Here is a 15,869-nt window from a genome sequence, read left to right on the forward strand (position 1 = left end):
AATAAACATTAAAAAAAGAAGACACCAAAAAATCTATTTTGCATAAAACAACAACAACAACAACAACAACAACAACAACAAAACCCATTTAAGTGAATGAAAGAAGGAATGAATCTATTCACATTGTATATTCTTGAAAAATGCATCTCAGAGTTTGCTCCATGTCTACTTATAAAGTACTAGTTGGAAGTGTAAGAATTCTTTATTTTAAACACATGTTCATGGACATTTAAGTCATTTCCAATCTCCTGCTATTGCAGACAATGCTGCATTAAATGTCCTCATGTGCAGGCCAGTTCACAAACCATAGGTATTTTCCTAAAAGAGGAGTTGCTAGGTCAAAGAGGGTTTGCATTTTAAAGTGTGGACGATATTGCCAAATTGCTGTGCCTAAAGAAGTTGTATCACTGGAGCCTCCTATCCATAGCCATGTGCCAGCTGGCCCCTGTTCCAGTACCCTTGCACACATGGTGAGTTATCCAGCCATCTGGTCTCCCTCCTCTGATGCGAAAACCTTCGTAGCTCACTCTCATCTAAATTTGCCTGTCTCTGTTTATGAGAGAAGCTAGAAAGCACATTTACATTCCTGGTCATCTCCAAAGCTCTCCAAGCTGTTCTAGGGTTGAGGGATATAGAATTCACTGTGGGAAAGCATAATCCGGGCTCGCCCACCAGGGAAGAGGCAAGGAAATCCCAGATAGGAAGTGAGTCATAATGTGAAATTGCTTTACTGTCATTAATCACAAATGTCTGTTGGGCTCCTCCTCTGTGTGGGATGTGCAGGTTCGTAAAAGAGCTGGTTAATCAGGAAGGCTTGCTTGGGGCTCTAAAGGTCATTCAGTATTGAAAGTGCAATCTCGCATTGCCCATGCCTTGGGTTAAGAAGCTCATATCAAGAGGCTTGGAGAAATCAGTGGCCTGGTGGTGCCCACTGCTCAAGCTCACACAAATCACATCTAGGTAAAATGAGTGGAATACCTCTGGAAAATAACCCCAGCTCGATTCTGTGTTTTCTTTCAGGAACCGTCTACCTTGACCATGCAGGAGCCACATTGTTCCCCCAGAGTCAGCTCACAAGCTTCACAAATGATCTCATGGAAAATGTTTATGGTAAAGAAAAACACACCCAAACCGACTTTTATATGAATAGTAGCCAACAACATTCAGCTGATCTATCTCTGCTTAATAAATATCAGATTTATTTAGGACAGTGCTGAATAGACCCCATGGGAGAAGGGTGTCAAGCAAGCACTCAGGTCGGTCCCTATGATACATGTGCGGCCAGGATAGGAAGGATCGGCTCAGGGACACAAGGTTTACTTCCAGAAGAAGGGGTCAGTGTCAGAAGGGCACAGAAATACAAAGCTGCTGTGTTTGACAGGATGACCCTGTGCAGAGGGTGGGCTGGTGGGAAGGACATTCATTTATTCTTTCACTCCAGAAATGTGTGTTGAGCCACTTTGCTGTGGGGGGCACGGTGGTACAATGAAAACAGAGGAAGCACAGGCTCTGCCTTCGTGGACTGTGATCTAGTCAAGACAGGACCTTAATCAAGTGAGCTCCAAATAAATGTAAATGACCAACTATCTGAAGGGCTATGAACAAAAGGCCCATGATACCACGGGGTCTGTGGTTGCAGAGTGACAGGGCTGGCAGTGTGAGTGTCAGAGAAAGCTGCCTTAGGAGAGGGGTGACTGGAGGATGAGCAGGGATTCACTTGGGCACGAGGAGAACGGTATTCCAGACAGAGGTAGTAGCATGAACCAAGATCCTTTAGTGGTTTCAGGAATTAGCCCCGGAGCACAGAGGAGGGGAGGAGAGTGGGGGAGACATGAATGGAGAGGTAGGTAGGGGCATTGTAGGTGCTCTGCAGAGTTTGATGTTTATTCTAGAAACAATGGGCAGCCCTGGAGGACATTAATCAGCAGCACCGTGTGATGAGGAGATAAGTGTGGAAAGGGAGCTTGCACTAAAAACAGCTCTAGCTGTTAATGGTAATAGCAGCAAGCACCCTCTCCTGAACACTCACTATACACTTCAGGCACTGTTCCAAATGCTTGATCTCTTCTCTCTCCCTCCATTCTCCAGCCAAACGAGGGCACAGGTTCTGTTTTCAAACAAGCTAAGGTACAGGTTCTGTCATCACTCCTGTTTTACAGGTGAGGAAAGTGGGCCCCAGAGAAGGGAGGCAGCTAACCAGAGGCCATACAGTCAGAAAGCGCTGGAGCTGGGGGAGTGGCTCTCCAGGCCAATGGGCTCCAGAGCACAAGCCCTTATCCCTTAGCAGACTGCCTCAGTTCATGACAGTCCTATCATGCCACACTAAGGTCCTGGGCAGTCAGCAGATATTTAAATCTGGGGAGTCGTTTGTAGGGGAGATGTCACTGAGGGACCTTATCTTGATTTTACTCCATGATTTGCAAAGAGACCCACAAGTCTTCCTTAAATTTTGCAATTGTCCTAGCTGTGGGAAAGGTGCCGAGAGGTGACGATCTGTAGACTGTAGGTAGTGCTGATGGTGCTGAGCTAAAAACCAGGGTGGCGAGAGGAAGCAAGAGTAAGTACCAAGTCCCTGGGTTACTAGTGCCTATGGAAAAGGAGCATTGGTGGCTTCAATGACCAGAAATTCAGTGTGACCCGACAGTATATATGAGAAAACAAACAAACGAACCCTAAAACAAAAAAGGTCAAGACTGTGTTAATGTGGTCTTGTGGTCCTGCTCCTGAGAAATGCTTGTGCCTCACCCCTGCACATCCGGCCCCTTGAGAGGTCTGTGTCCTCATCTGGGGGCCATGTTGTGAGGAGGTAATGATACTATGGGTCACACTCATGGGGCATCCAAGGAGGGGAGGAGAACTAGAAATTGACAAGTGAAATTAGGAAACTTGGGGCGCCTGGGTGGCTCAGTCGTTTAAGCATCCAACTCTTGATTTCAGCTCAGGTCATGATCTCATGGTTCATGAGATCAAGTCCTGTGTGGGACTCTGCACTGTCAGCATGACACCTGCTTGGGATTCTCTCTCTCTCTCTCTCTGTCCCTCTCCTGCTTGCTCTCTCTCTGTCTCTCTCTGTCTCTCAAAGTAAATAAATAAACATTTAAGCAAATCTTAAACAAAAGAAATTAGGAGAGACTCTAGCCTTGAGAATGGGCTAAGGGGAGATGTGATGGTCCCTTTCACATATTTGGAGGAGATAGATGTGTTTCTGCGGGAATGATGCCGGTAGCAGCGGTGTGAATGCAGGGCAACAGATGGGGACTTAGATTTAAGTGGCATTCATGGCTCTGTCTCATGGTTGGGGGCAGGGCCGGCGGCAGGGGGCAGGGAGAAAGGGCAGCCTCCTGAGGTTGTGTACTTGGTTCCCTGGAGTTAATTATTAGAACCACCTGTCAGGAAACTTGTAGAAAAGGTTCTTGCATTGGTCTGGCTGCCTGAGAGCTGACTTCCAGCTCCAGAATATTCTTCCCCGATCCCATCTTGCTTTACTAGTTGGGGGTGGAGGTTGGTTGGTTGGTTTAAAAAAACTGAATTTTATTTTACATATCATAAAATTCATCTATTTCAAATGTACAATTTAGCGATTTTTAGTAACTTTACCAAGTGGTGCAACTATCATTATAAATCACTTAGAACATTTTCATTCCCCCACTAAGATCTCTGATGCCTATTTATAGTTAATCCCTGTTGCCCCCTCAGTCCCAGGCAACCACTAAATTCATTACTTTCTGAACCTCTCTCTGTACAGTTGCCTTTGCTGGACATTTCATGTAAATGGAATCGTATACTGTGTGACGCCTTGTGTCTGGCATCTTTCAGTGAACATGTTTTTGCGGTTCATTCATGACCTAGCCAGCGGGTTCCTTTTTATTGTGACTACTTTCCCATTGTGTGGATAGATCACATTTTGCCTATCTGCTCATCAGCTATCTGCTGTCTGCTCACGATAGACATTCATGTTGTCCCCAGGATTTGGCTTTACCAACAAACCTGCCTGTGAGCATTTCTGCGCACGACTCTTCGTGTGGATGTATGTTTTCACCTCCCTTGAGGGTATGGGAGGGGCATCGCTGGGTCAGACAGTGGTTGTATGCTTAACTCTTTGAGAAACTGAGGGAGAGGATTGGGAGGAACACAAGAAGAGAGACACAAGTAGTGGCCTGATGGCCTTTCTCTGTAACCTGCCAGGTAACCCTCACAGCCAGAACATCAGCAGCAAGCTCACCCATGACACCGTGGAGCACGTGCGCTACAGGTGAGTGGCAAAGGTGCCAGCCCGAGCGGGCGCCCCCAGGTGGCTGGGCTGCTTTCCTACCACTTACCGCCTCCCACAAAGTTCTGAGCTGGTTTCGGGAAGATCACGGTCAGCTAAATGGTCAAGTGCACAATGATGAACATCAGGGGCAGAGGACGGGAAGGTGAGAGACAGTGGGTGCGGAGCAAGGTGGAGCCGAAGCACAGGTGGGTGGCCCTGAGGTGCTCACGGCCGTCTCAGGTGGCTTCGGGCCGGTGCCAGAGTGCCCGGGGGCCAGAGCGGCAAGGAGCGACCACTTCCCAAGTCTCACCTTCAGAGAGAAGAAAAACATTCAGTCTGGGCTTTCCTTTCGCATTTCATTAGGCGCCTTGTTTTACTCATCCCCAGCCCACCCAACCTTTTTACGAGTATGCGCGCCTCGGACAGCTCTTTATGTTTTTCCACAGGTGAATAGTTTTCGTAAGTAATTTCCGTGGGGTGCCTAACGTTCCTTCAATTCCTATAATTTCAAGTCATTTCCAACTGGAAAGTGGTGCTGGGCTGCCACGTATGAAAAGTGCTGCGAAACAAGTTGGTGACCTACCACTTGCCGTGGCGGAGACAGAGAGCTGACCTGGGAGAGAGTGTGTCCTGGGATTACGATCATCGTGGGTTTTTGCCTTGTCCTAGGAGGGTGTGGACTTGGGAGGCGGGAGGTGCTTTTGCCAGTTTGAACCTGCTCGTCAGCTCTTCCTGCGGCCCGCTTGGCCCCTGCCCTAACTCTGAGAGGGTGGCCAAGCCGGTGTGGGTCTTCTAGATGTGAAGGTAGAGAGATGTCACATTCAGTAGAAACGCAGCTACCGCTGGACGTTTAACACTAGTGAGACCAAGGAGTTGGCATGATACTGTGCTTCTTCCAGGATTTTGGAGCACTTCCACACCTCCACAGAGGACTACAGCGTGATTTTCACGGCAGGGAGCACGGCTGCTCTTAAACTGGTGGCAGAGGCCTTCCCGTGGGTGTCCCCGGGCCCGGAGAGCAACGGGAGTCGGTTCTGTTACCTCACCGACAGCCACACGTCCGTGGTGGGCATGAGGAAGGTCACCACGGCCATGAACGTCACTTCCATCCCAGTCAGGCCAGAGGACGTGTGCGTGGTGGAGACACGGGGCACTGCTGCCAGTGACCCTGACTGCCAGCTCCCGCACCTCTTTTGTTACCCTGCTCAGAGTAACTTTTCCGGAACCAGATACCCCCTGTCCTGGATAGGAGAGGTCAAGGCCGGGCGGATGTGCCCCGTGAGCGTGCCTGGGAAGTGGTTCGTGTTGCTTGACGCGGCCTCCTACGTGAGCACCTCGCCTTTGGACCTGTCGGTTCACCAGGCCGACTTTGTCCCCCTCTCCTTCTATAAGATCTTTGGATTCCCCACTGGCCTGGGCGCTCTGCTGGTGAATAATCGTGTGGCTCCTCTGCTGAGGAAAACCTACTTTGGAGGAGGCACGGCCGCTGCGTACCTTGCAGGAGAAGACTTCTATATCCCAAGACAGTCGGTGGCTGAAAGGTAACTCGCCACGGGGATGGCTGGCTGGAGTTCAGCCAGGCAGGGGTCCTGCATGTGTCCCCTATTAGGATCATGCAAGGGACTGGGCTCGGCCACCAGGGTTAGGGGGTTTGGAGGCAGGGACGGAGGCAGAGGTCGGCTGGAGGGTGCCCCAGGCAGCTCAGTGAACTGGGCCCCCGTGTGCGGGCTTGTCCAGAGCTGTGAGAGGACAAGGGCTGCAAGCGGAGGCCGTGAAGGGCTCTCAGGAGGGTAAGGAGGGTCGGCCACCGGGCCTTTCCCCAGAGCACAGGCAAGAGGTGCCGCAGTTTATCAAAGCGGTCTTTTAAAAAGATGGCATCTTCTGGAACAAGTGTGCGTGCATGTTGACGGCACAGCTGGTTTTCAGCAGCTGGAATCTGCTCAGCTTGGTGGCTGGTTGGCAAGAAGAATTAGTTAATTCAGAAGCCACCAGACATGTGGGATGCTGTGAGCAGGCTCTGTGAGCCCTGTGAGTGACAAAGGGAAGTTTGGGGGCAGAGAGCTACTTGCCTGCAAGTGGCAGAGGCCTCTGCCCGGGTTTGCTGGTGTATGCATCTTCCTCAGGCTGCGGGGCACGGGGTGCGGGACAGGCCGAGGAGCTCTCCCACAGGGTGATGGCTGGGACCCATGAGGTCGAATACGTGAGAGGATGAAAGTGACAGCTGACCCAGGGTTCTGCTGGGTCCAACAGCGGGTAATACCATGGGATTGGGCCAGGGGCTAGTGACCCTGCTGGTGCCTGAGAAGACCTGGAGCCTGGATGGGAAGGGGGTCAGATCCCCCATAGACCCAGGTGGAGACTCAGGGTTCTGCGGATGGGGGCGTGTCCCTGCCGGTAGAGTCATGGGTCAGATCTGTGGGCCCCAGAGCTGGATTGCTGGCGAGTGAATCCCGGCTTCACCACGCACCAGCAGCAGTGGGGACAGGGGTGTATGACTTGATCTCTGCACCTAGTTTTCCCTATAAAGTGGGTCTCTGAAAGCCTACGATTATTGAGAGCTCGTATAGGTGAAGTGCCCAGATAGAGTTGGCGTCGGTGGGGCTATTTGGTGTCTCTTTTATTTCGGACTTCTCCATAGCTGGGGGATTCTGGAACAGGAACTCTGCTGTAAGACATTTTGTATCCGGGTATGATAACGTAGTGAGTAGTATAACCAAGCGGGAAGAGAATGACAGGCACAGCATCACATAAATTAAAGGCAGATCACAATGACAACTCCAACTTTATGGAGCCAATAGGAACGTGTGGAGGCCAGGAGAAGTGGGGCAGTGCCTACCGGGCAGGATGGGGGTGGGCTGAGCTGGACCAGACCTCTGGCCTTCGACTGGGCGGGTTGCCTCACGGCAGGTGCTGCACCAAGATTCCTAGAAAGCGGAATGGTTATTCACCACTAGAAGTCTCATTTTTTTCTAGTGGGCTTAGGACTAGAACTCGAGAGATTTAATACCCAAACCAAATATGTTTTGAACATGTACCCCGACCATGTTCTTAATTGTTTGATAACCCAAGAATGTACAACTTTTGATGGAAACAAACAAACAAACAAACCCTTCCTTTTTTCCAAGAGTCTATTGATTATTGGTTAATGAATAATTATTTACTATATATTGATAACTTAATTCATTATTAGCTAATAATGTTTAATTTATTAGAGATTATTTATTAATTCACTGGTGATTAATCAGTTAGTAATTGATTCATTATTGATTAATTCATTATCATTATTATTTTTTAAAGTTTTTAATATTTGTTTTGAGAGACAAAGAGTGCAAGCAGGGGAGGGGTGGAGGGAGAGAGAGAACAGAGAGACAGAGAGAGAGAGAGAGAGAGAGAGAGAGAGAGAGAGAATCCCAAGCAGCCTCTGCACTGTCAACACAGAGCCTGATGTGGAGCTTGAACTCACGACTGTGAGATCATGATCTGAACTGAAATCAAGAGTTAGACGCTGAGCTGACTGAGTCACCCAGGCACCTCTTATTATCATTATTAATTCATAGTTAATTCATTAATTGTTGAGTCATATAGCTAATTCATAATACATTAGTTTTATAAGGAAATTAAGATTGCAGTAACAGGGTTCTGAGCAAATCCTCTCCCTAGAATATTAAACTACAAAGCACAGTATTTCCTTCCATTGAAAGCTTCGGCTTGCTTTGTTCACTGTTACAGGTTTGAAGATGGCACCATCTCGTTCCTTGACGTGATAGCACTAAAACACGGGTTTGATGCCCTAGAGCGCCTCACAGGTCAGTGGATCCTTTTATCCAGTTGCTCCCGTTGCCTGTGTCCTTGAGGGTGTCCCGGCACGGGTGTGATTTAGATAAGGACCCAGGGGCTGTGCAAGGGGCTGGCACAGGGCAGCTGTACAGCGAATGCAGTTGAAGCTAATTCTAAAGAATTTCGGAATGACTTCCGAGGCAAGAGCAAGAGACTGCACCACATTTTTTTTTTTTTTAATTTTTGTCAGTTAAAAGAACATTTTAACCAGTAAGAGACGTTCCAAATCAGGAGATTAGTCGCTTCACAGAAGCAGAAGACCCACCCTCGGTCCCTGGTCTGGGAATGGTTACAGATCCTGAGACCTTATTCTGCTGTTACCTTGCTGGGTCCTCCCTCCTGTCTCAGGGGGTGGGGGGGACTGTGTGATGAAGAGCTAATGCTCAGAGAAGTTAAGTGCCTTCTCCAGGGCCAGGGACCTCGTAACTGGGAGGGTTGGAGTTCCAACCTAGGCCATAATAATGCCTAACCCCGAGCCCCTGTCTCTGCTGCTGGGCTTTGCAATGATGCACGTTGTGTGTCCCGGCAAGTATTTGGGGTGTTGGGCAGGTGGGGGACACTCACTGTGGGCTGACACACACACAGATGCCACTCCCCATCGTGTGGGGCCTGACACAAACACATAGGACTAGGAAGAACCTCTGCCTTACGAGCCAGGCACCCGCCCTCCGTCATGCTCCTGGGCACTCTTCCAGAGGCTGAGCTTCTAGAGCTGGGTGGTGCTGCTTGCACCCTCCATATGGAGGCGGGGTGGTGGTGAGCCAGGGGTGTGGCTTAAAGATTAGGCAGTCCTTCCTTTCTCTCCTTTGTCACAGTAACGGGACCTTGCAGGTTCTCAGCCTGAGCCCAATATGGGGCGGGCGCGGAGGGAATGGACAGGCTTCACGGGAGAGGAGGGTGGCACCGATGGTAATACAGGGAAGTGAACAGACAGCATCCAGGACAAAGAGGAGATAATAAAGACAAGCACTGAGAAATGAGCACTTTCCCCAGAAAGATATTAATAGATGGCCGAACAGCAAGATACAGGTCTGATAGCTCCAGGGGCGCCTCGGAAAGCGGACTGACAATACTTGCTCCGTAATAAGGCAAGCCCCTGATTGTTCCTACCTCATTGCTCCTTTGAAAAAATGTGTAGTGAAGTACACATAACATAAAATGCATCACTGTAGCCAATTTAGTGTGCATTTCCGTGGCATTAAGCACGTTTACATTGTTATGCAGCCATCTACCACTGACCATCCCTGGGACTTTTACATCGTCCCAAACTGAAACCCACTACACAGTAACTCCCCAGTTCCCCTCCCTCCCAGACCCAAGTAATCTCCATTCTTTCTGTCTCTATGAATTTGCCTCTTCTAGGCACTTAGATAAGAGGCATAATACAATATTTGTCCTATTGTGTCTGGCTTCTTTTACATAATGTTTTCAAGGTTCACCCATGCTGTAACATGTATCCTTAATTGATCTGGATCCTATTGAAATGATTTACACATTGAGGGTGCCTGGGTGGTTCAGTTGGTGGAGCATCTGACTTTTGATTTTGGCCCAGGTCATGATCTCAGGGTCGTGGGTTTGAAACACGTGCTGGGCTCTGCGCTGAGGGTGTGGAGCCTGCTTGAGATTCTCTCTCTCTCCCTCTACCCCTCTCCCGTTTGAGCTCTCTCTCTCTTTCTCAAAAAATGATTTAAATGTTAAAGGTACAGCAAAAAAAGAGATACTTTTAAAGATAAGGTGGTGCTTTTTTGCCATTTGTAACCCAAGGGTCTAAATTCTCCGAATGCTTAAGTGGCATTATTAAAGAAAGAAAACAAAGAGGATGACAGGAATTCCTATGGAAGATTCCACAGAAACAACAACAGTAAGGTGTTGTTCAGTCCCCCAGACCTACACATTAACCATATGGACAGTACCACACCATATTTACCCATACTTACAATTGTTAATCTGAGGTCCAGCTTTGCCGGTTAGAATGATCTTGTGTTCTTAAAAATGACTGAGTGAATTACGTGGAAAGTTCATGATTCTGTCTGACATTTCACAATCGCTTTCGAGGTGGAATGGAGAATATAAAGCAGCACACCTTTACCTTGGCTCAGTACACCTACACTGCCCTGTGTGCTCTCCGGTACCCCAATGGAGCCCCTGTGGTGCGGATTTACAGCGACTCTGAATTCAGCAGCCCAGAGGTGCAGGGTCCTGTCATCAATTTTAATGTTCTTGACCACAGTGGGAACATTATTGGTTATTCCCAGGTGGGTTTTCTCCTTCCCTTCCCTTCCCTTCCCTTCCCTTCCCTTCCCTTCCCTTCCCTTCCCTTCCCTTCCCTTCCCTTCCCTTCCCCTCCCTTCCCCTCCCTCCCCCTCCCTTCCCCTCCCTTCCCCTCCCTTTCCTTCATAATTTATTGACAAGTTAGCTAACCTACAGTGTATATAGTGTAATCTTGGCTTCGGGAGTAGATTCCTGTGATTCATCACTTACATACAACACCCAGTGCTCATCCCAACAAGTGCCCTCCTCAATGTCCATCTCCCATTTTCCCTGACCCCTCAACCCCCCATGCCCATCAACCCTCAGTTCTCTGTATTTAAGAGTTTCTTATGGTTTGCCTCCTTCTCTGTAACTTATTTTTCCTTCCCTTCTCCTATGGTCTTCTGTTAAGTTTCTCAAATTCCACCTATGAGTGAAAACATATGATATCTGTCTTTTTCTGATTGATTTATTTCACTTAGCATAATACCCTCCAGTTCCATCCATGTTGTTGCAAATGGCAAGATTTTATTCCTTTTCATTGCTGAGTAGTGTTCCATTGTATGTATATCCAGGTGGGTTTTCTTGTCACCTTGAGCACCTGTTCACAACAGAATTTCTTTCCCCTGGAACTCTGCAGCCTTTTGGAGCCCTGACATTTGCAGTCCAGGTCTGTGAGTCCTTGCAGTAGCTGTGAGAAAGGCAGCCCATGCATGATTGGAGAGGCCCAGCCCTTCCTTAGAGGCTCTATACTCTCATAGGCACTCCGTTCTAACAGGTGTGGCTATTTAGTTTACCAGCTCTCCTTTTTTCAGCCAGAAATGGTCATTTTCAGGCATGGAGAGAGAAGGTCTGAGTCCTTGATAGCACTGGAAGGTGACAGCTGACAGCTTGCCAGCAAGGAAAGACACGCTAAAACAATGGAGACAGAAAAGCAGTGTAGACAGAATGCCACGTCCGAGGTCATTTCATGTATATTCAGCATGGTAGTCCCAGGGATACATCAGATGGTAGGTATCATGGGATTACACAACATGGGCCTGCTACCACCAGGTCTTTGAATGTGGCCTGGAATTCAGAACTCTTTCTTTATGGTAAGCAGAAGTGCTGTCCTTAGTATCACAAAAGTCCTTGTTTCTGCCATAGTTCGTGCATATTATGAGTTGGAAAGATTTAGTAGTTCGGTTATAACATAGTTTGTGCAGAATACCCTTTGTATCTATTTTTCCCACGAACACAGTGCAAATAGTGGTTTGTGTTTTGGGAACTGCTTGGGTCCTTGCCATAACTGAGTAAGCTGGTCACTGCTCAGTCCATCAAAATGTCCAGAGGCATACCAGGCACTCTGCCATGGCGATAGATGGTCACCAGATGTGTTGTCCCAGACTGGCGGGGATGGGGAGCGCAAGGCCCTTCCCAGAGCCTGGGTTCCTAGAGCAGCTCTGTGAGGAGCAGGTTCGATGGTCAGATAAGTTTGGAAGAAGGTGTTCATCTTCCCCTGAAAGCCATACTCCCTATCACCTTTGTTAAATGCAGAATTTCTCAAGGAATCATTCCTCCACCCCTTCTCAATAGCCATAAACTATCTGAGGAACACAGTTGAGAAATATTCTTCTGGGGACGTGTTAACTCTTACTCGTATCTGGAAGTGGACCCTCTACAACCACAGGTTGTCTCTTGGGTGGGTTTACCGTGCAGACACCCCTTAGTTTACCCTGGCAGCATGACGCCGCTAAGAAACAGGCAATTTTGAATGCTTTTGGTGGTGGTGGGCGGGGGGCGGGTGGCAAATGGAAAATGCATCAAGAGTAAAAGTTTTGCCTTCTTAAATGTGTTATTCTGGGTGATGGGTAAAGTAAGTTTCATTCTTGGACCCAAATAAGTTGTACTTCCCTCGAGGTGTGGAGGAAGGCAGGTGGGTGACCATGACATGTGCGGTGGTAGGCAGAGCAGGGAAAGAATTCCTCGTTGTCCCAGAGACTTCTCGAAGAGAAGGAAGAGCCTAGGCAGGGAGAGCTTCCTGTCTGGGTGCCCCGCTGACTTTACCAGGATTCTGGTTCCCCGAGGCCACACACGGGATGTGTTTCTCCCTCTGTGCGTTTGTAGAGGAGGCTCGTATCATGAATGGATTCCGTGGCTGAGGTGTGACCAACTGTGCCGGCTCAAGAAAGCCCAGCATGGTTTTCCTGGGCCACTTCACCATGTGGAAATTCCACAGGGACTTTGGTGGCCTTTAGAAAGATCAAATGCATCATGGTGGGGTTTGGCTCTCTTTTCACGGGATGTGTAAAATAATTGAGCTTTCTTTCTTTTTTTTTTAAAAATTTTTAATGTTTATTTTTGAGAGACAGAGAGAGACAGACAGACAGTCAGAGCACAAGCAGGGGAGGGGCAGAGAGAGAGGGAGACACAAAATCTGAAGCAGGCTCCAGGCTCTGAGCTGTTAGCACAGAGCCCGATGCAGGGCTCGAACTCACAAGCTGTGAGATCATGACCTGAGCTGAAGTCAGACGCTTAACTGACTGAGCCACCCAGGTGCCCCAAGGGTCTCGTTTTTGATAGCCAGGGCTCCTAATTTCATTCTCCCCACTGTGGAAGTCACTCTACACAGTGGTTAAGAATGTGGGTCCAGATTCTGACTGCCTTTTGCTTGGCTCTCTCAGCTTGGGCAAGTTAATGTAAGCTCTCCAAGTCTCCATGAAATGGGGATAACTAAGTACCCTGCTGATAGTGTTGCTGATGAGGATTAAATGAGATATAGTATATACTGCCTGAGCAAGGGGCCCTGGTATGAAGCAAGTGCTCAATAAACAGTGAGCATAGAGGCTCCTGGGCGGGGAGGCTCCAGTGTGCACTGTGGTCAGGCTGGTTCCTTGCCTTCCAGGATGTAGTGCTCATCCTGCCGCAGAAACCAACTCTTTCACCTGGCTGGGCACAGGCTGGGATCCCATAGGGCTCAAGGTGAGAGGGTACTGCCTCATGATGGGGAATTAGGAGGAAGCATAGGTGTGGCCCAGAGAGCCTCTTGCACCCACATCCTCTTCTTGATGGGGGCCTTCTCTCTTGAATCTCAATGGGTTTGTGACTCTCTCATAACCAGTAAAGTGCCACAGAAGGTGACGCTGTGTGGTGGAAAAAACAATGCCACATCAGCATTATTCCTTGGGACATCCACTTTTGGGCCCCAAGTTACCATGTAAGAAGTTCTACCCTGAGGCTGCCATGTTGTGAGGAAGCCATGCCATGTGGAGAGGCCAAGCACAGACATGATGGTGGCAGTCCTGCTTTGAGCCTTCCTGGCTGGGGGACCAGACACACACATGCATAAGTAAGTCTCCAGATGATCCCAACTCCCAGACACAATGTCACTCCCAGCCTCAGAGACTTCCCAGCTGGGACTCGAGAAATCATGGAACAGAGTCAAGTGTCTCCTCTGTGCTCTTTCTGAATTCTTGACCTACTGTAGCTGTGAGCACGATAAAATGGCTGCTACTTTATCCCCCCACGTTTGGTGGCTTGTGTCGCAGCAGTGGTAACTGGAACAGTGAATGTGGGGTGGGGGTGGGGTGGCCACTGGAGCCTTCTAATTCCGCTTGGCAGGAGTTGGGGTGGGGCAATGAGGGGACTTCCCTAGCAGCTGCCCGTTGAATGGAGACCACCTGACTCTGGAGATGGAGTGGGCCAGACCCAGTGGTGCTGCTAGGTCTCAGCTCAGAGAGCCAGGGGACCCCTGGATTTCATTACCAGGCCTCCACGTCACTGAGCTACTTGCCCAGAGTAAAGGAGCAGAGTTGTTTTCCTGAGTCCCCCTCAGTTCAACCCAGACAATGGCTTCTTCTCTGACAGCCCAGGGGAGACAGCTAAAATGAAGACAGCCATGGTCTCAACAGGGTGGGAGGCACCATTGCTGTGCACAGCCTGGCTGGGAGCATGTGCTGGTCGTGTGGTGGCCTGTGGTCTGTGGAGAGCACCGTACAGCTCCTGGCTGCCTCTGGCCATCCTACACTATGAATTCCCAGGGAGAAAAGTTTCAAAGGTTTGCCCAGCTGGGCACGACGTGTTTGTTTTCCCAAATGCAGTTAGGTGACTCCCCTGAGTTTAGCCTAAGTCACCCAGGCTGAGGACTCTCATCAGGCTCCTAGACCCTTGAGAGAATGGATCCCTCGACTCATAGCCAGAGGAACCCGGCAACTATCCCTCATGCTAGCCCTGCCTTTGAGCCTTGAGTGAAAGCAGATCACCTCCCAGAGTCTTCAGGAGACAGGAAAGAGTCTTGGAACTTCTAGATTGAACAGCAATTCTGTGATTCAACCCCGAGTAAGGGACACAATGGAGAGCAAATTGATAATGCACAGTGTCAACACAGTAATGTGTGTAGGCCAGGCTGTGCACCCCGACAAGGCTGCTCCGAGGGGTAGCTCAGCTGGGGACTGCTCTGTGATCAACCCTGTGCAGAGGATGCCAAGGAGCCACTCCACGTCTAGGCTGCAAATCTCACGGGAGCATGTGGTCCCTGTTTAAGAAAATTAAGTTATTATTTTAAAAAATTGAGATAAAATTGGGCACCTGCATGGCTCAGTCTGTTGAATGTCTGACTCTTGATTTTGGCTCAGGTCACGATCCCAGGGTCATGGGATCGAGCCTCACATCGGAGGCTTCCATGCTGGGCAGGGAGCCTGCTTGGGATTCTCTCTCTCTTTCTCCCTCTGCCCCTCCTCTGCTTGCATGCACACTGGCACTGTCTCTGTCAAATTGAAACAAAATTGAGATAAAATTGACGTATAATATTGTATTGCTTTTAGGTGCGCAACATAATTTTTTGATATATGTATACAATGTAAAATGATGACTACAGTACATCTAGTTAACATCCATCACCATACATAGTTACACATTTTTTTTTCTTGTGATGACAACTTTTAAGATTTACTCTCTTAGCGGGCGCCTGGGTGGCGCAGTCGGTTAAGCGTCCGACTTCAGCCAGGTCACGATCTCGCGGTCTGTGAGTTCGAGCCCCGCGTCAGGCTCTGGGCTGATGGCCCGGAGCCTGGAGCCTGTTTCCGATTCTGTGTCTCCCTCTCTCTCTGCCCCTCCCCCGTTCATGGTCTGTCTCTCTCTGTCCCAAAAATAAATAAAAAACGTTGAAAAAAAAAAAAAAGATTTGCTCTCTTAGCAACTTCCAAACACACATATAACAGTATCGTCAATTATAGTCACTATGCTGTACATTACATCCCTAGGACTTATTTATCTTGTAACTAGAAGTTTAGAAGTTTGTATCTTTTGACCACCTTTACTCATTTTGCCCACCCACACCTCTGACAGCCACCAGTCTGTTCTCCATATCGATGAGTTTGATTTTTTTTTTTTTGGTTCCACCTATAAGTGATATCATACAGTATTTGTCTTTGCCTTTTCTTAAAGTTGTATCTGATTTTTAAAAAATTTAAATCCAAGTTAGTTAACATACATTATAATAATGGTTTCAGAAGTACAATTTAGTGGTTCATCACTTACCTATAATGCCTGG

At 48.6% G+C, this 15,869-nt stretch overlaps 1 protein-coding gene across 1 annotated transcript in view; it reads left to right on the plus strand.

Annotated features, from left to right (window-relative positions):
* Positions 1–15,869, plus strand: part of MOCOS (molybdenum cofactor sulfurase) — a 55,953-nt gene that overhangs the window by 5,057 nt on the left and 35,027 nt on the right. The window contains exons 2-6 of the mRNA XM_042911156.1: positions 1,021–1,110; positions 4,186–4,252; positions 5,152–5,793; positions 7,982–8,058; positions 10,145–10,344. Coding sequence (XP_042767090.1) covers positions 1,021–1,110; positions 4,186–4,252; positions 5,152–5,793; positions 7,982–8,058; positions 10,145–10,344 — 1,076 coding nt within the window. The remainder of the gene's footprint in view (positions 1–1,020; positions 1,111–4,185; positions 4,253–5,151; positions 5,794–7,981; positions 8,059–10,144; positions 10,345–15,869) is intronic.

The sequence above is a fragment of the Panthera leo genome, chromosome D3 (assembly GCF_018350215.1).
Source record: "Panthera leo isolate Ple1 chromosome D3, P.leo_Ple1_pat1.1, whole genome shotgun sequence".
Lineage (NCBI taxonomy): Eukaryota > Metazoa > Chordata > Mammalia > Carnivora > Felidae > Panthera > Panthera leo.